Source organism: Sphaerodactylus townsendi, linkage group LG15, assembly GCF_021028975.2.
Source record: "Sphaerodactylus townsendi isolate TG3544 linkage group LG15, MPM_Stown_v2.3, whole genome shotgun sequence".
Taxonomy (NCBI): domain Eukaryota; kingdom Metazoa; phylum Chordata; class Lepidosauria; order Squamata; family Sphaerodactylidae; genus Sphaerodactylus; species Sphaerodactylus townsendi.
This window is the reverse complement of record NC_059439.1, coordinates 30,666,918-30,689,989: the sequence shown is the minus strand read 5'-3', so window position 1 is coordinate 30,689,989 and position 23,072 is coordinate 30,666,918. Positions and strand designations below refer to the sequence as shown.

The following is a 23,072-nucleotide window of genomic DNA, read 5'->3' as shown; positions in this document are numbered from 1 at the left end:
ATGAAACTTGTTTAGAACCTGGCAGGTAACATTGTCCGTTCATATATACCCCTAAGCAGAATTTCATGTAGCTAATGCAGGAGTACCAAACTAATTTGTGACAAGGGCCAGATATGACATCAATGTGACTTGGTTGGGCCGGGCCTAGGGGGAGGAGTGGCTGTTTCAGCTGGGGAGCCTCCAGCAGGCTCACCAGCCTAGATCAGCGCAGGGGTGGGGAGGGCACCGTCTTAGCTAGCAACCTCTTATTAGGCTCCCCAGCCCGGATCAGAAACCCCTGAGAGGGTTTATCGGGCCCACGAGCCAACTGAGGCAACCTCCCTGCCCCCTGAGCTAAAGCATTCCAGGGCAGTTCTTGAAATCTGCTGCTGGGTGGCTCATTTCCTGAACTACGCCTGCCCTGGGAAATATTTCTCTTTGCTCCCCCCCCTCCCCCCAGTTTTAAATTCTAGGAATACAGATTTGGGTTATAGAGATCTGCTATTTATATCTTCCTTTGAGACAAAGTGGAGGATTGTTTTCTTCCTGGCAATGCTTTTTTTAAGTACTTGAAAACTGTCAGCATCTCTCTTTCCTGCCTCCTCTTCATGTTTCTGTCTAGGCCAGTGGTGGCGAACCTATGGCACGGGTGCCGGAGGTGGCACTCAGAGCCCTCTCTGTGGGCACGCACACACAGATGTTGTCATGTGGGGGGTGAAAAATCCCCACACACACACACACACATCTAGGCTGGCCTGGCCACTGAGCACGATGTGCGCGCACCGTGGTGGGCAGGGAGGACTCGGCTGGCAGGCCTGATTCCTGTGCTCCGGGCGGCTGCTGCCCGAGGGGGGGGGGGTGCACAGAGGAGGCAGAGATGCTAGAGAGGCACAGAGCGGTGTGCGCAGGACTTGATGGCTAGAGCAGGCTGGCCTCTGCTCGAACGGGTGGGGCGGAGGAAGAGGGAGCCAACCGGTTTTTTCTAAACTAAAACCTCAGCATTCAGGTTAAATTGTCAGGTTGACACTTTGCAATAAATAAGTGGGGTTTGGGTTACAATTTGGGCACTCAGTCTCAAAAAGGTTTGCCATCACTGGTCTAGGCCATACCTGGTCCCTCCATCATCCTTGCACCCGTCCCCTGGATCCTTTCCAGCCCATTCCCAACACCTTGCTGTGGTGCCCAGTATTCCACTGGAACCTTTCACTTCCTAAGTCCTGGGATCCGCATTCCTGTCCCTAACAAGTCCAAGTGGCTTTGCCCAGCAATCTGGTTTGCTTAAATCTTCAGCCTGGGATACTCCGCATGACGGCAGTTGCCCTTTCCCTTGGCTGTCCAGTCGGCTAGCCTTTCTAAACATCAGGTCGGAAGCCAACGTTTGCTGCTGCTTATTCCTTTCTGGTGTCGTTCAGGGTCATGACAACCTGTATGATGACCCGTACCAGCCTGAGATGGAGCCCCAGAGTTCGTCGTCAGCTGCCCGACGCCGCGCCTACTGCCGCAACAGAGACCATTTTGCTACCATTCGGACGGCTTCCTTGGTGAGTGGAGTTCCCTACTGCCTCAACAGAACCAGGTTCAGTCTTTGTTGCCCAGGCCCAACCTTGTTGCCGTCTGATGGCTTCAGGGACTGCAAGACATGACTCCCAATAAATAAAGATAATTTAGACACACCCTGGGGCCTTCCCTTTTCTGAGAAACACAAGTGGGACGTTAAGAGTGAAGCTGTCCTTTGCTGTTGCAGGTTGGAGATTACAGGATATAAGAAGTGACATTTACTCTGAGCATGGAAAATAATAGAAAATTGTTGGTTGGATCCTGCCATCTTTTTTGCAAAGTCCATTCCAATTCCCGTCCTTATTACAGCCCCGTGCCATGCGGCCTTTGTCTATGCAGGCTTTATGATCTCCAGCACAGCCATTTTTAATGATCCAAGACCCCCCTCCTCCCCACACACACACACTCACAACACAGACACGTGCTTTAAATCAATGCATTGGTCCACCAAAGCCAGTATTGAATATTGTGGTTTTCCCAGGCCGTGTGGCTGTGGTCTGGTAGTTTTAGCTCACAGTGGTTTGCCGGCATCTGTGGCTGGCATCTTTGGGGGCGTCTCATGGTCAGGTGTGTTTCTCTCTGTGGCACAGTCAGTATTGTTTTACTGAAACTCTCTGTGGCCCTCCAGGGTCTCAGGTAGATGTCACCTGTGACCTGGTTATTTTTTTACACTGGAGATGCTGGGAATTGAACCCGGGGCTGCCCTTTCGCATACCGAGCAGAAGCTCTGCCATGGAGCCATGCCCCCTCCCTCCCTCCCTCCCTCCCTCCCTCCCTCCCTTTTTCATAAAAAGAACACCTGGCTTGATCCAGCTGACTCTCAGAATGGATGCAAGTTGGGAAATTCCCGGAGAGCTAGCGTGGTGTAGTAGTTAAGGGCAGGTACAGTCTAATCTGGAGATCCGGGTTTGGGTCTCCGCTCTTCCACTTGCGCTCTGGGGGCTTATCAGATGAACCAGATTAGCTTGTGCACTCCAACACAACAACAACAACAACAACAACAGCATCATTTCTTATTTGTTTGTTTGTTTAACTTTTATACCGCCCACCCCCCCAAAGGGCTCTGGGCGGTGTACAGCATAGACAAACATACATAACTTAACAAATAGAGCACCCTCATAAATCTAAATCTAAATCCAATATAAATAAGGGCTCCAAACATTAAATAATTAAAACCATTTAAAACACAGCGTGCAAAATACAATGTCCAGACAATCTAAAAAGCTCCTCTCGAGAGGGAGACAGGGAGGCCCATAGATGTAATAAGGGCTGCAGAAGTTAAGAGAGAGAGAGAGGCCAGCTGAGTGACCTTGGGCTAGTCACAGTTCTTCAGAGCCCTCTCAGCCCCACCTAGCTCCCAGGGTGTTTGTTGTGAGGTGGGGAGGGAAAGGAGATAGTAAGCCCCTTTGAGTCTCCTTACAAGAGAGAAAGGGAGGATACCAACCCAGCACTCTTCTTCGTTTCAGGTGACCCGCCAGATCCAGGAGCACGAGCAGGACTCCGCGCTGCGCGACCAGATGAGCGGCTACAAGCGGATGCGGCGGCAGCATCAGAAGCAGCTGCTGGCGCTGGAGAACAAGCTGCGGGCCGAGCTGGACGAGCACCAGCTGCGCCTCGACAAGGAGCTGGAGGCCCATCGCAGCAACTTCTCCGCCGAGGCTGAGAAACTGGCCAAGAAGCACCAGGCTATTTTTGAGAAGGAGGTGAGGTGTGGGAGGGGCCGGGACTGGAGGAGCCGGTCTGGCCTGGGCGCAGCGGGGCCCTGACCCCTGTCCTTTCTCTGCGGGCCCCTTGTCCTTTTCTGCAGGCAAAGGCAGCCCTGACCGAGGAGAAGAAATTCCAGCAGCACATCTTGGGGCAGCAGAAAAAGGAGCTGGGCAACTTGCTGGAGTCGCAGAAGCGCCAGTATAAGCTACGCAAGGAGCAGCTCAAAGAGGTAGAACCTGCCTGGTGTTCGTAGCCAGCCTGTTGGCCCTGGCCGGGATGCTTGCCTGAGCCATGAAGCCCACTGGGTGATCGTCGTGGATCAGCCATTCCCTCTGCTCCACCTGTCTTTAAGAGTTGCGGGGAGAGGGAGTGGCAGAACCCCCTACCCCGCGTGAGCTCCTCAGAAGAGATGTGGGGTCCAAAAGTGAGGAATCGGGGGCAGGAGATTTGGGGGAATAGGGTTAGAAACGGAAATGTTTCCGGAGCGCGAGTAGCTCGGCAGAGGAATCAGCTTCCCAGGGAGGCGGCGAGCTCGACTGGTTGATTCTGTGATTCGGAGGTTTCCTTTTGGCAGCCTCCCTTTTGCCCCATCCTTGTATCTTGCCCTTGCATTTTCCCAACAGGCTGAAAGTCTTTTAACGCAGGCTTGCCTTGATCCTCTTTGCTCGCAGTCTGCCGTGCTGCTTTGATGTTAAAATGGCTCATTCTGGAGCAAGTTTAGCACTCGTACAACCTTCAGGGAGCTGTACATTTTTTTTCTTGCAAAGAACAGGAGAATATTCAGCATCTTCTGTCTCCTACCGCCCCCCCCCCCCTCCAGCTACTGCTTAATAAAATCCTATGTTAGGGAACATAGTCTTTTGCTGAGTGTTCCTCTTGCCCCCTCAAGCTATAACTTGCCTGTTGAGTTATTTCCCTGCAAGGAAGCGCTCATGTTCTTTGTGGTAGGTTTTTTTTGAAGGGGACGGGGGCTGGTAAAGGTGTCTAACAGAGCCTCCGTCGCTTCCTAACTCCATATTAAATGAATAAAACAGGGGTGGCCAACTCTGGCGCTTCAGATGTTCATGGACTACAGTTCCCATCAGCCCACGCTGGCATGGCCAAGTGGCGCCAGTATTGGCCAAGTGGCCATGCCAGCAGGGGCTGATGGGAATTGTAGTCCATGAACATCTGAAGCACCAGAGTTGGACACCTCTGGAATAAAGAATAGAAGCCAATTCACAGAGGAAAGCTCTATTATCATCAATCATGGGTAAAGCGTCTCCCAAAGTTTGCATGGTAAAACTATTTAATAGTAATGATCCTCTGATTTTAGGGAAAACAGCTTACTACTTGTTGCAGGTCATGTCGCTAAGAGGGAATTAGTAGCAAACGTTATACCTTTTCTTGTAATTTTATGTAGCATATTATGAATAGAAGCAATAACGTGTTAACAGTTAAAATGAGGTAACTGTTAGTGCAAAATAGGGCAACGGGCGTGCTTTGCAGGAATGCTACAAGCGCTGCCTAAGTATGGCTAATGCTATTCTCTTCTTCCATCCTTGGCTGAAGTGTTCTTAGTCCGAGTGTCCGGGGCTCCGGCTTGGTTCTTGATGATTCCCAGCCGCACCCACCAGACCTTTACATTCTCCTTTGTGTCCCAGGAGCTGCAGGAGAACCAGAGCACCCCCAAGCGGGAGAAGCAGGAATGGCTGCTGAGGCAGAAGGAGAACATGCAGCATTACCAGGCTGAGGAGGAAGCCAACCTCCTGCGCCGCCAGAGGCAGTACTTCGAGCTGCAGTGCCGTCAGTACAAGCGCAAGATGCTGCTCGCCCGCCACAACCTGGACCAAGACCTGCTGCGAGAGGTAGGGGCTTGATAGCCAGGGCCTCATGTAGGGCAGAGGACTGTGCTAAAGAAGAAGAAGAGTTTGGATTTATATCCCCCCTTTCTCTCCTGCAGGAGACTCAAAGGGGCTTACAATCTCCTTGCCCTTCCCCCCTCACAACAAACACCCTGTGAGGTAGGTGGGGCTGAGAGAGCTCTGAGAAGCTGTGACTAGCCCAAGGTCACCCAGCTGGCATGTGTGGGAGTGCACAAACTAATCTGAATTCCCCAGATAAGCCTCCACAGCTCAGGCGGCACAGCTGGGAATCAAACCCGGTTCCTCCAGATTAGATACATGAGCTCTTAATCTCCTACGCCACTGCTGCTCCCAGTGGCGTAGGAGGATGCTAGGATGTGGCTGAACGGTCAGAGCTGGGGAGAGGGAGTTGGAGGTACTGACCCAGGCATTCCACATTATGTGATTTCCATCTTTGGCGGTTCTGTGTCGGGAACTCAGTGGCCCCAGAAGAACTGGAACCAGCAGCCACGTTTTGGGTGACGGTGGTGGAGTCGGGGAATGCTCGCAACACAGAATTGCAGAACGGACAGCCCCTGACACTGGGACAGCAAAGCGTAGCAGTAGTGGGGTTATTCTCAGACCAGTAAGAAAAATGTATCCATTAGAAGCGTTTAGGCCACACCAAGAGGATAACTGGGTTCTTGAAGCTGGAGAGGGAAGCCTTCATGAGAGCCAGCGTGGTTCAGTGGTTAAGAGCAGGTGCACTCTAATCTGGAGAACCGGGTTTGATTCCCCACTCCTCTACCTGAGTGGCAGAGGCTTATCTGGTGAACTAGATTAGCTTGTGCGCTCCAACACATGCCAGCTGGGGGACCTTGGGCTAGTCACAGCTGTTTGGAGCTCTCTCAGCTCCACCCACCTCACAGGATGTTTTTGTGGGGGGGGGGGGAATTGTAAACCCCTTTGAGTTTCCTTACAGTAGAGAAAGGGGGAATTTAAATCCAAACTATTATTCCTCCTCTTCCTCTTCTTGTTCTTCTTGTTCTTGTTCTTGTTGTTGTTCTTCTTGTTCTTGTTGTTGTTGTTGTTCTTCTTCTTCTTCTTCATTCTGACACTTCTTCTGCTTTTCTTTTTCAGGAGCTGAACAAAAAGCAGACGCAGAAGGATCTGGAATGCGCCATGCTGCTGCGCCAGCACGAGTCAACCCAAGAGCTGGAATTCCGCCACCTGCACACTGTGCAGCGCACCCGCACGGAACTCACCCGCCTGCAGCACCAAACGGAGCTCTCCAATCAGCTGGAGTACAATAAGCGCCGAGAGCAGGAGCTCCGCCAGAAACATGCCATGGAGGTCCGGCAGCAGCCCAAGAGCCTCAAAGTAGGTGCTACCTACATGCCGCCTTGCTGCCTGTGCTGCCCCGAAGGGCAGGATGTGGGGGTGCTGGAGCCAGGGCAGGGGCCCCCGAGGGTCATAGAAATGGACAGATGTGAGGCTGGAGGTTTAGAGTCTGTGCAGGAACAACTGGGTGGGCCACATCCAGATGGTTATGAGCCCGGGGATCAAAAACCCCTGGCGGATGCAGCATCTGAATTCGTGCACAGTGGGCACCTAGACCCAAGAGGACACGAAGCCACTCTTCCGGAGCCAGGCAGCCCACGTTACGATGCCCTGAGTCAGTGCAGACATGTTAGAGAGGTTCTGGAGCCAGCTGAGGGTAGTGAGGATGTTGTAGACTCAAGGGTAACACTTCCAGATCTTTTAAGGAGGTGTCACTTTGAAACCGGGATCCTGGAGCCAAAGCAAGACTCTCTCGAGCGTGCGGCTCCAGAATATGGACTCGATGAGGATGACGTAGAGCTGGAAGCCGAATGTTTTGAACCGAACTGGTTGCAAAAGAGGGGTCTAGAGCTGGATGAGCAGAGCATGGCGATTTTGGCGTCGGGTTCCAGGTGTTCTGGAGAGGTAGAGCCAGACTGGCAGTGCCTGGCAGGTGTCATTCCAGATAGTCAGAAGGCTGCAGTTGTGGAACTGAGGCAGAGGTGTCTTGGGCTCGACGGGGCAGACAGTGAAGTTCTAGATCCCAGTAGTGGAGAAGGCCAGGTTCTAGGTTTCGGTGGAGCAAGCCTGAAGCAGCTAGAGCTATACGGAGAGGGAGCTGTGGATCTAGAACTAAACCCAACATTTCTTGGAGCGCTGGACCAATATGGAGAGGGTTCCGAGTTTCTGACGACAGCCCAGGGGCGCCCAGATGTTTCCAAGCCTGATGGTCAAGAGGCTGATAAGCTAGATCCATTCAGATGCGAGGATCTCCCGTACCCTCATTCCTTGTCTTCCATCCTGGAAGAGGGTGCTCTGCGAGGCCCTGGCGATGGCTGCCCAGCCCCGGAAGATACTTGTCACCAGCAGAGCACCAGCAAAGCCCGCCCTGTCCCCTCCCCAGTGGCAGCCGCTTTGCCTCATTTCCTCTGCGTGGCCTTGGCATTGTTGCTCTCTGCCTACCCTTGTGCCCCGACCCTCCTCCTGCTCCTAGCTGCTCTGTGGGCCCAGGGTGGAGGGTGCCAGGATATCCTCCTTGCTCTCGAAGGAGCAGTGGTGGGCCTAGGGGTCACCTACACTCTCCTGCACTCCATCTTCCTCCTCTCAGGAACCTCCTTTCTGCTTCTGGCCAAAATTGCCGGAGCGGTAGGTGTGGTGGGGCTGAGTGCCAACAGGGGGCGCCTCTATGTGCCCGTCATCCTCCTGGCTTCCTACCTTTTAGCCTCTCCGTGGCTGTTCCTGCCCCTCTACCTGTCGGGGGCAATGGCAAGGCGCAGCCTGGGAGGATTCCCCCGCCGCGCCCGGCGCTTTTGGCTCCTCCTGCTCCTGCGTCTGCCTCGCCCAGCTTTCCGCATCCTCCAGCACGTGGGGCTGGTCAGCGAACAGGGCCTGTTCCGCCTCTTCCCCAAGACCAACAAAGGCGGCTTCCGCAGCCGCATCCCCGTGCTGTCCCGCCAAGGCCCCCCTCCGCTTCCTTGGCACCGCAAGGCCGTTGCCCTCCTGGCCAAGCCAGTCTCTAGTCTCAACAAGCTTCTAGTTGTGGTGATTTGCGCCCACTTGCCCCCGGCGGCCCTGCGCTGCCTGAAGGGGCTGCACGTCTTGCGTGAGGAGAAGCCCAGCCGCATCCCTCGCCTGGCAGTGCAGGCGGCCAAGACGAGAGGGCGTTCGGTGGGGGCGGCCCGGCAGATCAGCAGGAGGAGTCGTGGGGGCGGCCAGGCAGCACATGTCCGGAAGCCCTGGAGATAAGTGTCCCCTGGTTGTGTGCTCAGAGAGGGCAGCTGTGCTGAGACATGGTGAATCTTATTCTAAAACTGTGAAAAACACCCTTTGGCCCGTTCCGGTGGCACCCTGGTCCTTTGCGCAGGGGCAGAGCCAATCAGTTTTACTCTGAAAGTCGCTTCTTTTCACGTAGCGTGCAGTGTTGGCAGGAGGTTGGCGATCAGAAAGAGTCAAACCACAAAGGGAAGGTTAATGGATGCCTTGATACCAAGGATCCCAGGGCCCCCACCTGGGGTAGGGAAGTACTTGAGGGAGGGGAAGGGCTTTTTTTTTTGTTGGGGGGCGGAGGGGAAACTTGCAGGCTCCTTGTTTCCTTATAGATGGAGGGTGGGGTGAGGCGTTGTTGTGTGTTCATTATCCTAACGAGGAAAGAATCACCTGACGCCCTTCGGAGCTGCTGGTGTGGGTGAGTGGGCTGTGTTTCTGCCCCCTTAAAATGAATGGGTCTGATGTGTGGGGGTGGGTGGGGAAGAGTTTCAGAGATGTTCATGGAACTGAAAGGAGCTGGGGGCCCTTGAAACCAGGATCAGAGACGCACATCCTCCGCCATTATCTGTAGATGGGCCTGAAGCCGTTCCCCCCACTAAAGTTCTTGGCTGTGGGGCCTTGGGGGGGGGGGGCACTGCAGGTTTGCTCAACACTCCTGTCTTGCAACAATCCCATTAAAAAACATAAGGTGCTGCCAGTTCCATTTTAATCCTACATTGAACGGGGTAGGGATCTCTTTTCTCAATTCTTGCCTAATGTAGCAAACCCCCCAAAACTTATGGAAGGTAGGTGAGGGTGTTAGGGCTTAAAGCACAGTCATCAAATTATATCAGAGTTTCCATTCATTACCACCTGTCTTTGAACGGTCAACACCTGAATCCCACCTAAATCTACCTCTCCCTTTCTACGCAACGCTAACTCTCAACCCTCATTTCTGTCGGTTCGGAAATTTATAAGACTAGCAGGGTGTTTGTGTTTAAAGAACTCAGACTCCTCCCAGCTCCTAAGGGGTTAACAGTTCTAGGTGATTCTTTCGCCGTTCCCATATATATATATATTTCACCATTTTATAAATATATATATTTATCATTTCCACCCTATTTGTAATTTCCCTTTGGCTTCATATTTTTTTTTGTTTTGCCTTGAATGTATATATTTCAAGCTGACTTTGTGTTTGTGTATGTTTGTGACTTTTTTTGTAAATTTTATATTTAAAAAATTGTGGAAGGGAAGCAAACATTGTGATGTATGATTTTACAATTTGACTGAAAATGGGAGAAATCCACTAAATATGCAGTCGCTCGCTTTAAAGAATGCTGGGCAAATTAGTGTTTTTTTTGTGCGTGTGTGATTGAAGATCACAAACTTGCAAATACTGCATGCAGGGGAAAGGCACATTTTTTTTGAGGCGGCTGTCCCCTGGTTTGGGGACGTTCATGTCAGAAAATCTGTAAGATACCTTACAGTGGATTAACTTCTATGGAAGCATGGTCGCATGCTGGCTCTTTAGTTCATGTTTTAAAATAAACTTGTTTCAGCCATTTTTGAAAAATCCAAAATATTACTACCTCTGTGCCTGGACTACTAATACTTTGCATGTCTGGAGACTTCATCTGCTAGAATTGCAAAGTATTGAAACTGCAGTGAGGGAGGTATTTAGACAACCGAAAATTTAGATTGTCTCCATACTTTACAGCTTGGGTTTTTTAGGGGGTTCCTAACACGTCTGGGATGGCAGCTGCAACAGCTGTCTGCTTTGCAGCCCATGATCAAATGCCTTCCCCTTTAATTTGATCAGCAGTTGTGTTGAAGTGTTCTGTGTAACCCCGAGGACTCGTGCATTCTTATGCCGATTGTAGTCCTGCCGATAAAGGCGTTGCCAGTCGTTACTGGACTTCCTTTTATTTTTTTTAAAGAACATTAGCTTCTATTTCCTATCTAATCTACAACTAATGCACTAATAAATTGGCATAAAAGTTGCTAATTTTTCCTTTTTGCACCAATTGGGCGCCTTGACCTTGAAGAACATTTCTCAGCCGACTTGCCTGCTTATTTCAAGTCCCCTGAGATTGACAAACATAACAAAGGGGGTTTGGTTTGGTTTTGCTTCGCTTCCCTTCTTACTAATTTTGTGTCATTTAAATGCCTTGGAAGACCCTAAACTGTATGGTCAAATCACTTGGGAGTTATTTTCTACATTTCTGGTGGCTGATTTATTTTTTGGTTTGTTTCCATTTGTATTTCTGTTCATTTTCACGGCTTTTATCAGTCCAACAAGTGTTTCCACCTCTTTTTTTTTTTTTTTTAAACACCATTCTGAGCCTATCCCATTAGTTTTAATTCCACTTTTTCATCCGTTATGTTTACTGTGCTTCTAGATTTTAGAGTCATTTGTGCGTTTGGCACATTGTTACATTTCTCCCTTTTTTGGTTCACCTGTGGTCTTTTATTCCAGTTTTGTTTACCTGTGGACTTTTTTTTTTAGCATTCCTCTTTGGCCAAATTTGTTTTCAGCATTGATTCTGTTTTGTCCATTTAATAGTATATTTGTATCCCCGCCTTTCCCCTCACCCCACATTTTTAGTTATGGTTTTGCTTATCTTCCTTGCATTTTAAAAAAAATTCTATTGAATATTTTTTTAATTTATTTCTCCCATTTTGAGGGGGGCAGGTGTTTTATCTGTGGTTAATTTATTTCTCCCTTCCCTGTTTGTGGATGCATGTGAAAAAATTTTGAAGAGCAAAAAATAATAAAAGAAAGAAATTCTGCACCACAACTCACCACTGCTGTATTCTGAGTTTTGAGTTTGATTTGGTTTTTTTTCTTACATTTTTAATAAAAGGGGGGCACTTTAAGCTTAGGAGCTGGGCTACGAGTCTGTTTTCACACCCTGTCCCACAAGTTTAAACTGTTTAGACTCTGCCTGTCAGAACCTAAATGGAGTTGTTACATATTTACTCCTCTATCTGCTTTCAGCGAAAATAGTTCAGAGGGTAGCCGTATTGGTCTGCAATAGAACAGCCGGATTTGAGTCCGGCAGCATTTAAAAGATCAACAGGATTTTGAGGGTATAAACTTTTGAGAATCAAGGCTCTTTTGGTTTCTGACGGAGAGAGCTTCGACTCTCAGAAGCTTATACCCGGGAAATCTTGTTAGTAATTGCTGCGTTCAAATCCAGCTGCTTGCCTTCAGTGTTACTTGGCTTTCTGAAGAGTTTGAAGAAGTCCTCCGTTACAGCATTCTGCACTCATGAAGGCTAGGGTGTTCATAAAACCATTTAAAGCAGCGGTTCTCAACCTGTGGTTGCGACCCCTTTCACAGGGGTCGCCTAAGACCATCGGAAAACACACATTTCCGATGGTCTTAGGAACTGAGACACAAATAATTTTTATGGTTGGGGGTCACCACAACATGAGGAACTGTATTAAAGGGTTGCGGCATTAGGAAGGTTGAAAACCTGCCTGTTTACTTTAAATCAGTGGGCTTCAGGGCATCTGTGCTTAATTTGACTTTTCCCCCTTTCCTTATGTTTTCAAAACCGAGGGATAGTTTTAGCACACTCACACACACACACACACACACACACACGTGTATAACCTGACCCCTAAATCCACCAGGAGACAAATAAACTTGGAATTCACGGGGCACTTGTTGGTTAAGACCTATTTTAAAGAACATTGAAGAAAACCAGTAATTTTTGGTGAGAACATTTGGACAGGCAGCTCAGCTTAGTTACGAGATCTGGCAAAGAGATCTGGCATCAACCGTAGCTGATTGTCTTGTGCAATGCACTGAAGTAAAACGGAGCATCTTCCTCATTTCTGTGAGGAAGAGCCCCTTCCCATCGGTTCATGTGGGGAAAGGGTGGACAGGAAGAAGAATGGGAATTTTTCTGCCGCTGGCACCAAATTGTCTTAGACCAGCCATTCATCTCCGGGAACTACAAAAAATAATACACATGCTGTTTTACCACAAAGGTTACATTGGCAACCTCCCCCCCCCCCCCCATTCCCAACTTCTGCCATCCCTTCGGGGGGGGGGGGGGGATCTCCTCTCCAAAACTTTAAGGTTTCCCTGGGACCAACCAAGAGAATCTGAAATTGCAGGGGTCCTAAAATGGATTTAAACCTGCCTGCTGTATACAGCGGTCTCAACTTGATCTCGTCCTCCTAATTTTGTAAAATACATTTGACACAATTGCTTTCTAATCTTCAGAATTAAATATTTGGACATCCCAGCTATCACAGTGAAAGAATCTTCAGGCGTAATTCTGGGTTTAGTCATTGTTTTTAGACCAAACTGTAGCCTACTGAGGCGTTGTGAGAGAGGAACTCACTTTGGTGGCATGGCTTCTAGCCCATGACACATATTTTAAGTTTTAAATATGTTTGGCACACCCCTGTGCATTTCAAGTTCCCGGCGCATTTCTTGGAAAACTAGGTCTCTTTTCAGATCAGGTGAGCTGGGCGAAAAGCCTCTTAATTTTATTTTGTTTATTTATTTGTTGGATTTATGGGCCGCCTCACCCCGCAGGGCTCGAGGCGGCTCACAGTATAGCTCAGTGATGGCGAACCTTTTTGAGACCGAGTGCCCAAATTGCAAGCCAAAACCCACTTATTTATCACAAAGTGCCAACACAGCAATTTAACTTGAATACCGAGGTTTCAATTTAGAAAAAACAGTTGGCTCCAAGGCGTGCGTTACTCGGGAGTAAGCTTGATGGTAGTCGGTGGCTTTGCTTTGAAGCAACTGTGCAACGTTTCACATGAGTGAATCACGACCCTAGGAGGGTTTACTCAGAAGCAAGCCCCATTGCCAGCACCTGAGCTTACTTCCAGGTAAAGGATCGCACTTTAGTTCTTTGCATGAAAATCAGTGGGGTTTAACAGCGCTTAACAGGGTTACCTACACTGCTTCCCCAAAACTAGGTCTTAAGTTTAATGATAATAATCGAGCCCAGGCCAGCCTAGGTGTGTGTGTGTGGGACTCTGTTTGCGTGTGCCCACAGAGAGGGCTCTGAGTGCCACCTCTGGCACCCGTGCCATAGGTTCGCCATCACTGGTATAGCTGTTCTCTAAGACAGCAATCAATACAAAATATAACTTACACCCATTAAAACTCGAGCAGCAGTTACTAAAAATAAATACAATTAAGTGGAGGATCTTTCAGTAGCAGCTAGTTATGAAATACAGGCAGGAAAGAAGTTCTCAAAAGCCGATTTCTCGTACAGGACAACTGGTGGAGGCTGAAACCAACTAGTGAAACAAATTGTGGAATGTTAGTGAAACAAATTGTGGAAGAGTCAGTGGAAATAGGCGATGCTCAATTCACAAATGCACAGTTTTAGTCTGACATGAAGTGCCCTTTGGCTTAGAATAGGACTGAGTTACTGGCCACCCAGGGCTCCGTTACGTTCTTCACATAGACCACCCCGGGGGATGGCAACGCCTTCAGTTATGCATCTCCGAAACCTTCTGTTCCCTCCATTACGCCCTGTGTAAACAGGGGCTAAAAATGACTTCTTCCCTAAAACATTTCCATCTGCCTGTCTTTGGCTTCCAGATTACTAGGAGCATATAGCTGTACTGCAGAACAGTCGCTGTTGCTTGCGGCCCTTCTCCTGTGTCTCAGCTTGCCTTGGTGTAAGTCAGTTGGGAGAATGAACGGCCCTTCCGCTCTTTCTGATTCAAAACATGCCCCCTGCTAAATCAGCGGCCAGCCAGAGCTTTAGTTGCCAAAGTTTCAGTATCGCAAAGGTGCCTTCCGTGTAGAAACCTTGCAATTGGGTAAGCATCTGTGGCTTAAGTGGGTACCGTGGCGACGGTTAAGTCAATTAGTGGGCCCCCACCAAACCCCCTTCCTGGTGGGAGTCGTTTGTCTAACACGTGCTCCTGTCTCTCTTTCTCTCTGTTTCTCTCTTTTTCTCCTCCCTCTTCCCGGCTACACCCTCTTCCTTTTCTTGTTCTCATGTCCTTCACCGTTCTCCTCCTCCTCCTCCTCCTCTGGTCTCTTGGGCTCGTCCTGTTTTTTGCCTTCCTCTCCTCTTTCCTCCTCCCCTCCAGTCCAAGGAACTGCAAATTAAAAAGCAGTTCCAGGACACCTGCAAGATCCAGACGCGGCAGTACAAGGCCCTCCGCAACCACCTCTTGGAGACCACCCCGAAGAGCGAACACAAGGGCATCCTCAAACGACTGAAGGATGAACAAACCCGCAAGCTGGCCATCCTAGCTGAGCAGTACGACCACAGCATCAACGAAATGCTCTCCACGCAGGCCGTAGGTACCCCACTTGTGGACCGGGGGTGGGGGGGGAGCGGGGAGAACAGGGCACGTCACAATCTGAGGCGGATCATTACGCCGAACGAGCTGTGCCTGCCAGACTTGTTTTTATTGACAAGAGGGCGCAGCACAGAATCCGGGTTTCCTTCGGCTTGAATTTACACAGCTCTGTTTAGTAGCAGCGTGAGAACATTTCCATGGTGCTTTACCACTCTATCCTCCCAAGGAAAGCTGGGAATTTTAGTTTGATGGGCTTGAGAGCCAGCAGGGTGTGGTGGTTAAGAGCAGGTGGATCCTAATCTGGAGAACCAGGTTTGATTCCCCACCCCTCCACCTGAGTGGCGGAGGTTTATCTGGTGAGCCAGATGTGTTTCTACATTCCTGCTGGGTTACCTTGGGCTAGTCACAATTCTCGCTGAACTCTCTCAGCCCCACCTACCTCACAAGGTTGTGGGGAGAGGAAGGGAAAGGAGCTTGTCAACATTTCCAAGAAAGAGAGCTGGATTGTGGTGTGCCCGAGGCTCTAAATATCACTCCAAAAGTGTGTTTGCCATCTTGCATCTCCTTTCTGTTCTCTCGGCATCCTCACAAGATTGGTCTGTGTTGCTCTCAACCTGCTGAAGCCGGTGGAGATCTGTTTACTCAGGAGCAGAGGAGTGTCTGGCTGAGATAGATCTCTGCTAGTTCCAAACACTCCCATCTGCTCTGTGTTTTAAGGAGGCATAGCAGTTAGGAGTTGGACTAGAATCTGGTAACCCCACTTTCAGATCCCCACACAGCCATTAGGCTCAGTGGGTGACCTCAGCGTAGCCTGTTGTACAGGCCGAGTGAGGAGGAGGAGGGATTTAGGCTGACATGGACTCCTTGGAAGGAAGGGAGGAAGGATTTAAAAAAACCTTGGGATTGGGGGGCTGCAACCTGCGGCTCTCCAGATGTTCACGGACTACAAATCCCATCAGCCCCTGCCAGCATGGCCAATTGGCCATGCTGGCAGGGGCTGATGGGAATTGTAGTCCGTGAACATCTGGAGAGCCACAGGTTGCAGACCCATTGGATCAATTGATAACTTCCCCACCTCTCTCATGACACAGGCAGAAACGGCCCCCGCCCTCTACAAACCATTAAATGATGCTTGGGGGTGCGGTCAAGGAACATTTGGCAGTGGGGGAGCTAGAGGTTTGAAGCAAGTTGGGAGAATTAGTTTCCCCTTTTGCTTGTGGGCTTTGTTTGATCTAAGCGTTGGTGTTTTTTTGTTCTTTAAAGGACCTTGTTTTCCCTTCCCTGGTGGGTTTCGGACAAGGCTGGCTGCTAAAAACACAAACGTTGCATCTTCCCCCCATCTTGGGAATTTTTTTGCTCCTTGTGCCACCTTTGCACACAGAAGCCATATTGTCGAAGGCTTTCATGGCCGGATTCAACTGGTTCTGGTGGGTTTTCCGGGCTGTGTGGCTGTCTTGGCACAGTGTGAAACAGACTTTTCTCTGTGATACACCTCTAAAGATGCCAGCCACAGATGCAGGCGAAACGTTAGGAACAAAATCCACCAGACCACGGCCACACAGCCCAGAAAACCCACCAGAACCAGAAGCCACATTCCTTTCTTAAAAATACAATTTTACAATTCGCTATCACCTTAGCGTTAGCATTGCAAAGCGTGGCTTGTTTTACAGCTCAGGGGCAAAGCGAAGAGCAGGAAAGCCCTGTCTGGAAGCCAACAGCAGAGTGGCAGGAAACCTGGCTCTCCTGGTGCTAGTTGAACCCCTCGAATCAGTGCTCTTAAATCCCTTGTTTTCCCACTCCTAGCTGCGATTGGATGAGACGCAGGAGGCAGAGTACCAGGTCCTAAGGATGCAGCTGCAACAGGAACTGGAGCTGCTAAACGCCTATCAGAGCAAGATCAAGATCCACACCGAAGCGCAACATGAACGAGAAATCAAAGAGCTTGAACAGCGCGTATCCATCCGCCGGGCACTGCTCGAGCAAAGGGTGCGTATCTTTCTCCCAGAAAACCCCAAGAGCCTTCGTTCCTTCCCCTGTTGCTCTGACCTGCAGCCTCCTCTCCATTCCAGAAGTGTTCATTTCGCTCCCGCTTCCTCAGAATCTAAGCCAGCGTGGTGTCGTGGTTCAGAGCAGGTGGATTTTAATTTGGAGAACTGGGTTTGATTCCCCACTCCTCCACCCGAGTGGCAGAGGCTTATCCGATGAACCAGATGTGTTTCCGCACTCCTACGTTCCTGCTGGGAGACCTTGGGCCAGTCACAGTTCTCTCTGGACTCTCTCAACCCCACCTACCTCACAAGGTGTCTGTTGTGGGGAGAGGAAGGAGCAGCAGTGGCGTAGGAGGTTAAGAGCTCGTGTATCTAATCTGGAGGAACCGGGTTTGATTCCCAGCTGTGCCGCCTGAGCTGTGGAGGCTTATCTGGGGAATTCAGATTAGCCTGTGCACTCCCACACATGCCACCTGGGTGACCTTGGGCTAGTCACAGCTTCTCGGAGCTCTCTCAGCCCCACCTACCTCACAGGGTGTTTGTTGTGAGGGGGGAAGGACAAGGAGATTGTAAGCCCCTTTGAGTCTCCTACAGGAGAGAAAGGGGGGATATAAATCCAAACTCTTCTTCTTCTTCTTACAGGAGAGAGAGGTGGGGTATAAATCCAAACTTCTTCTTCTAAGCTTCTAGCTTAATTTGTACTAAAACATAGTCACAAGAGACATCTTTCTGAAGCTGTATGATAAAACAGTTGGTATAAATATTTAACTCTCATGCCCATGTTCCAGAGAAGGTATAGACATGCACAGGTAAGAACGTAAGAACAGCCCTGCTGGCTCAGATCAGTTGTCCATCTAGTCCCCTACTCCAGAGGCGTAGCGGGGCCATACTGCGCCCAGTGCACACTCTCTGTTTTCCGCTCCCCACCCCCTCTGCAGCGCCCTCCCCCCACCCCCCAACTCACCCACATTTACTTTAGTGAAATAGTGCAGGCTGGAGAAGTGGCCTGTTCCCTTCAGGCTGAAAACAGCCTGCTGGGAACTACACTTCCCATGAGACCTTGGGGCTGACTAGATAAAACCTTAAAGAAGTAGTTAATACAGTGGAACATCGGTTTTCGCCAGCAATCCGTCCAGTGACGCTCAGCGAAAACAGAAACCGGCGAAAACCGAAGCTATGCCGTTTGTGCACGCGCTACGCAAATGGCGTAGCAAATTTACGCAAAAAGCGTAAATTTATGCAAACTGTGTATGAGGAAACCGAGGTGCTGGCGAAAACCGAAGGCAAAAAACGGCCAGGGGCGACCGGCGAAAACCGAAGGCAACGATAACCGAGGTTCCACTGTACCACCTCTACTACCCAGTGAAACCCACCTTTTGTTACTTTCCTTTACCTGGTCCAAATGTAGATGGATCTTCTATAGCAGTGATGGCTAACCTTTTCGAGACCGAGTGCCCAAATTGCAACCCAAAACCCACTTATTTATTGCAAAGTGCCAATACGGCAATTTAGCCTGAATACTGAGGTTTTAGTTTAGAAAAACGGTTGGCCCCGAGGTGCGCATTACTTAGGAGTAAGCTTGGTGAAGCAACCATGCAACGCTTCGAATGGGTGAATCACGACCCTACGAGGGTTTACTCAGAAGCAAGCCCCATTGCCAGCAACCGAGCTTACTCCCAGGTAAAGGATTGTGCCCAGGCCAGCCTAGATGTGTGTGTGTGGGGGGGGGGTGATTTTCTGCCCCGCCCACATGATGAACTCTGGGCGCGCGTGCCTACAGAGAGGGCTCTGCGCCACCACTGTTCTATAGTCAGCCTTTATCTGTCGTTTGCACTTTTTGTGAGTTTTTGATATGCACTTGAACGGGCCGGTGTTTAGAGTCTTCCTTCTTGGGAACTCTTGTCCTTCCCGTGTGACTCTTAACATGTGGGTTTTTTCCTAACCTCCTCCTTTGTTGCTCTTCTGTCCTCCTGCAGATCGAGGAAGAGATGTTGGCCCTGCAGAACGAGCGCTCCGATCGAATCAGGAGCCTCCTGGAGCGGCAGGCCCGGGAGATCGAGGCTTTCGACTCTGAGAGCATGCGCTTGGGATTCAGCAATATGGCACTCACCGGCATCCCCGCCGAAGCCTTCAACCAAGGCTATACTGCCCCCCCTCAGCCCTGGCCCTCCCGCCCCGTTCCCCGTAGTGGCTCCCACTGGAGCCACGGCGTCCAGAATACAGCCGGCGCCCCCCACGCGTGGAGGCAGCCCCCTATGCTAGCCCCGCCCCCTTCGGCTTGGCTCCACCCACCTTCCTCCTCTCCCTCTTCCTCCTCTTCCTCATCGTCATCCGCCCCAGGGGGCCGCTCCAACGTGGTCATGCTGAGGAACAGCCCTCAGCCGCTGCGACGCACGGCCTCTGGCGGGCAGTCGGACCAGGGCATCAGCCGCTCAGCCAGCGTCACCTCTCACATCCTCAATGGGTCGCACTTTTCATACTCGTGAAGCGATGGGGAGAGACCAGGGAAACTTTGCTAGAGGGCAACGGGGGGAATTGGCGGTTGGAAAAGGGGGAGGAAAGTGGGGCTCCTCGAGCCGCGGATGGGGAGACACTGTGAAGCTGAACCACGGTCCGGCCCCTCAGTCGTCATCTGTGGCCTTTGTCTTGCCCCAACTTTGCAAGCGCAGAGCCACAGAAGATCGGACTGCGAGACTGCGGAAGGTTAACTTCTTGCCCTCTGGCCTGTGGCTGGTGCCTCCCCCCAGGGTCACGGTTTCCTGTCCCCCTTCCCTCGCCGCCGCATGGAAGGGGACACCAAAGTTGTGGACGTGCCGTTGGCGATCAGTTTTGGCATCCCTGATCGTTGGAAGTTGTTTTCTCCCAGCGTCGCAACAATCTGTAGATGGAGAGCTGTGGTGACCGATGCCCCCACCCCCACCCCCACCCCCAAAGCTGCGGAGATTAAATTATCATTTTTTTTCCAGTTTGCGGCTGAAATAATCCCAGACCCCACTCTTGGGCAGAGAAGAATGCAATTGCACCAAATTCAGAGTTCTCGGGTTACGCAGCCTGTAGCTTGCTGTCGGCTGTGAAAAGAGCTGCGACTTTCAAGAGAGCCCGTTCGTTTTTCTCCTGCCACGTGGTCATTTTAACCCAGTTTAGGTAGAGAGAATTGGTGGGCGTAGATCTTGCAGGGGCGGTGGGGCGGGGTGGGGAAACTTGGATGGCCGTTGACGGTGGCCAATCTGTGCATGCGTAGAATTATCCGATTGACAGAGGAAGACTTTGAGCATTCCTGCTAGGCTGTGGACAGTGGGGTCTGTCCTGCCCAAACACATGGGCAGAGATCACAGCATTCGCTCTGTTTCCAGAACATTCTCTACTCCAGGAGCCTGGCCTCATCACAAATCCACGGATAGAGAGGGACGTGTGCATCGCCGCAGGCTGCTGTGGCTACTACCCGCTTTGCCACATTTCCGCGAGGCGTGGTGAACTCCGGCTCTTGAGACTCTCTTGATGCCGCTCCAGACCCGTCTGATAAAAACAAGGGTTCCCAAACCGGTCCCCGCATTCCTCTCATGAACCAGAATGTAGATTTTAACAATGCCCTTCTCTCCGTTTTTTTTAAAACGTGGATTTGAGCCCCTGCCAGCCCAGGGATCTTGTAACGTTTCTAACGACCCCTCTAACGTATTACACCTCCTCCTCCAGAAAGATATCCAGATCTTCTTGAAAACCCTGAAGGGCTTCGAATCTCAGCTGTCTGTAACTCCTAAGGGTTAAGTTTGGTTTCCCAGCTGTGACCCCCCCATCTCTGGAAAAGCCGGGCAAATGGGGAGGTCATCTTTTTCTCCCCTTTGATTAGCTGCTTCTCAAAGATTCCTCTGTCTTAGACTCTTTTTCTTCTTCACACCCACCAAAATGGTTTGTTGTCCCTTCCGATGTCCCCCCCCCCTTTGCTAGTAACTTGCTCGGTTGCCAGTTTAATCTCCCCAAGTCTGCAGAACAGTTTTGGCTGCTTATGCAGGATACGGGCGTCCAGAGGAATTAAGAATCCTGAATTAGTTCAGAATTCACATCCGTAAACGTCATCTTTCATTTCATCTCCTCTCTTGGTGTCTGTTTTCCCTGACGTTCCCCTCTCCCTTCATGCTTTTTCTTGCTGTAATACCCAGTATGAACAAACCCCCCAGGTTGCCGAGGGTTTGGGATTAGGGTCAGCTTTTCACAATAAACCAATGATTTCAGTGGCCAGTTGCCTTCCCCTCGGTAGTCACCAGTCAGTATTTTGGGGCTCAGAAGTCTAACGGCTTATCTGATTTTTTAAAAAAAGTCTCCCCCTGGAAACTATAACTTGCCTGGGTTAGAACCAAATGTCTTACCAGCCAGTAGAAAACAGCTTGTGAACCGATGTGATCGCTCTCTTCTCGGCTGAAGCTGAAAGAGGAGCTTAAATCATCTTTTTCCCGCCCAAAACTGCTTTCAGATTTAACTCGTGGGCAACCGCGTGTCAAAACTCGGCCCAGCGTTTCTAAGAAAGGACGAAGAGGAGGCGAAACGGAAGGTTTTGTGGGTGTACGGACATGAGCCTTCCCCCCCCCCTCCTCATTATCAGAAATTTTAAAAATCTGTCATAAGAGTAGGCAAATCAGTAATTTAGAATAGTTTTGAAATCTTTCCCACTGCAAACATCTGAAGATTTTAAAAGCGCCGAGTTGGGTCCAACGACTCTATTCTGCAAAGTGAGAACTGTCTTGCTTCACAGAAAAGAACCATTGGAGATAGTCCGAAATGTTTACAGGAAAAGGCAGTTTCCTTTAAAAAAAACCTTCCTTTGAGCTGTGGAAACACAGATGTATATTCGCTGAGAGTGGGTGTCTAGATTTACAAAGCTAAAAAGGAACTTCTGGTCATTTGATTTAATTTCCACTCCCGTTGCGACAGAAGAAAGCAGCCCTAGGATTTAATACCGCATGGCGGGAATGCAAACACACAAGGCATAAAAACTATTTCTGGTCTTTATCATTCAGGTTGTAGGTGGGTGGTTCTATGGGTGCTTACCCACCCTCCATCCTCCCCAAAAAACCCACTGGAAAATGAATTGTCAGATAATTTCTTGTCTTGTGTCCCAGAAATAATAGTTTAACCTCCCTCAAACACTAGTTTTACATGTGCAGGAATTGTTTTCCCCTTTAGAAAATTCCATGTGGGTTTTTTTGCCTCTTTCTAAGAATTCATCTAGAGTCTTCCTCAGGCAGGGTGGAAAAGGACAATTTTTTTAAAAAAAAAATGGGTAGTTGTGTCAAAACACTGGTACAAACCAATCTTTGATGGGAAAGGGAGGTTAATTTTGTCATCCTTAATGAAAAAGGGGAGAAATGTGAAACCAAAAGGTCTCATAAACTATTCCTAATAACCGGGGAAAGTTTACCTCGGGTGGGTTCCAGAATCCCATTTTTATTTTTGCTAGTGGGAAAGGAAGATTCCCAAATGAAAAACGGAGCGAAGAGAGCCAAGAGAGGAAACTGGTGTGGGGAATTTCATCAACTACTAACATTTCTTTCAGTGATGGAAGGTTTTAGAGACTTCCTTTTGAGGGAGAGAAATATATAATCCTCTGAGACTTCCTTGATTTTTTTTTTTCCATTTTGGGAACCAGAAATCTTGAAACAGTGACTTTACACGGTAACGTAGCTAAGGCATATTGTCATGTCCCTTGACCCCGCCGTCACCACGACGGTCTTTTTTTTGTTTCTCACCGAATTATCCTCTCTGCCATTTGCGGCCCCTCCCCACTAAAAGGCATCGATCCGGCCTCAAGTTCTTCAAGCTTCTTCCAACTCCTCACGGAAACAGACTTCTCCACCAGTCCCAATTTCTCGAGACGATTTTCTAAATTGAACAAGGCCACTGTTTTAAATAAGCTGGGGGGGCGGGGGGGAGGTTGCGGGGGGGGGAGAGAAACGGGATCTATTATTTCAAGATGTTGAGTTAGTAATACCTGCCTGCCTGGGTTTGGGAAATTGGGGTTATGGGGTGGGAATGGGGCTGGAGGGGCTTGATGTATTATAATAATCAATTCTTTTTGTTTTTGAAAAGAATCTTTTTTCTGTTTGTTTTTTTGGTGCCATAACTTCCCCCATGTACAGTTTACCTCTTCTGGTCTTTCTTCTTTTTTTTTCTCTTCTGCCCCACACCCTTTCCTGTCTCCCTCTGTGTGGGTGATTAAAAACTAATGTGAGTGTGTGTATGTATGTGTGTATGTCTTTTTTTATATATGAAGAAAAAATGTTTGGGGGGGGGAACTTAGACATATGTGTCCTATGGAATGTATTAGAAAATTAAAAAAAAACACTTTTTTTAAAAAAACCGGGGCGGGCGGGGGAGATTCAGACATACTTGGAAGAGTTAAAGGGGGGAGTTGCTTGCTCTCGAGAAGGTTACCAGTGGG

At 49.7% G+C, this 23,072-nt stretch overlaps 1 protein-coding gene across 4 annotated transcripts in view; it reads left to right on the top strand.

Annotated features, from left to right (window-relative positions):
- TAOK2 (TAO kinase 2) overlaps window positions 1–21,897 on the top strand; it is a 42,511-nt gene extending 20,614 nt beyond the window's left edge. For 3 of the 4 annotated variants that reach the window (XM_048517219.1, XM_048517218.1, XM_048517220.1), the window contains exons 13-17: window positions 1,392–1,520; window positions 3,003–3,239; window positions 3,344–3,472; window positions 4,887–5,090; window positions 6,207–11,153. In XM_048517219.1, the coding sequence (XP_048373176.1) occupies window positions 1,392–1,520; window positions 3,003–3,239; window positions 3,344–3,472; window positions 4,887–5,090; window positions 6,207–8,351 (2,844 nt within the window). In that variant the 3' untranslated portion in view covers window positions 8,352–11,153. Of the gene's footprint in view, window positions 1–1,391; window positions 1,521–3,002; window positions 3,240–3,343; window positions 3,473–4,886; window positions 5,091–6,206; window positions 11,154–14,435; window positions 14,649–16,454; window positions 16,638–18,615 lie in introns of those variants that run through there. The other variant, XM_048517221.1, reaches the window with a different exon arrangement.
- The last annotated feature ends 1,175 nt before the right edge of the window (window positions 21,898–23,072 follow it).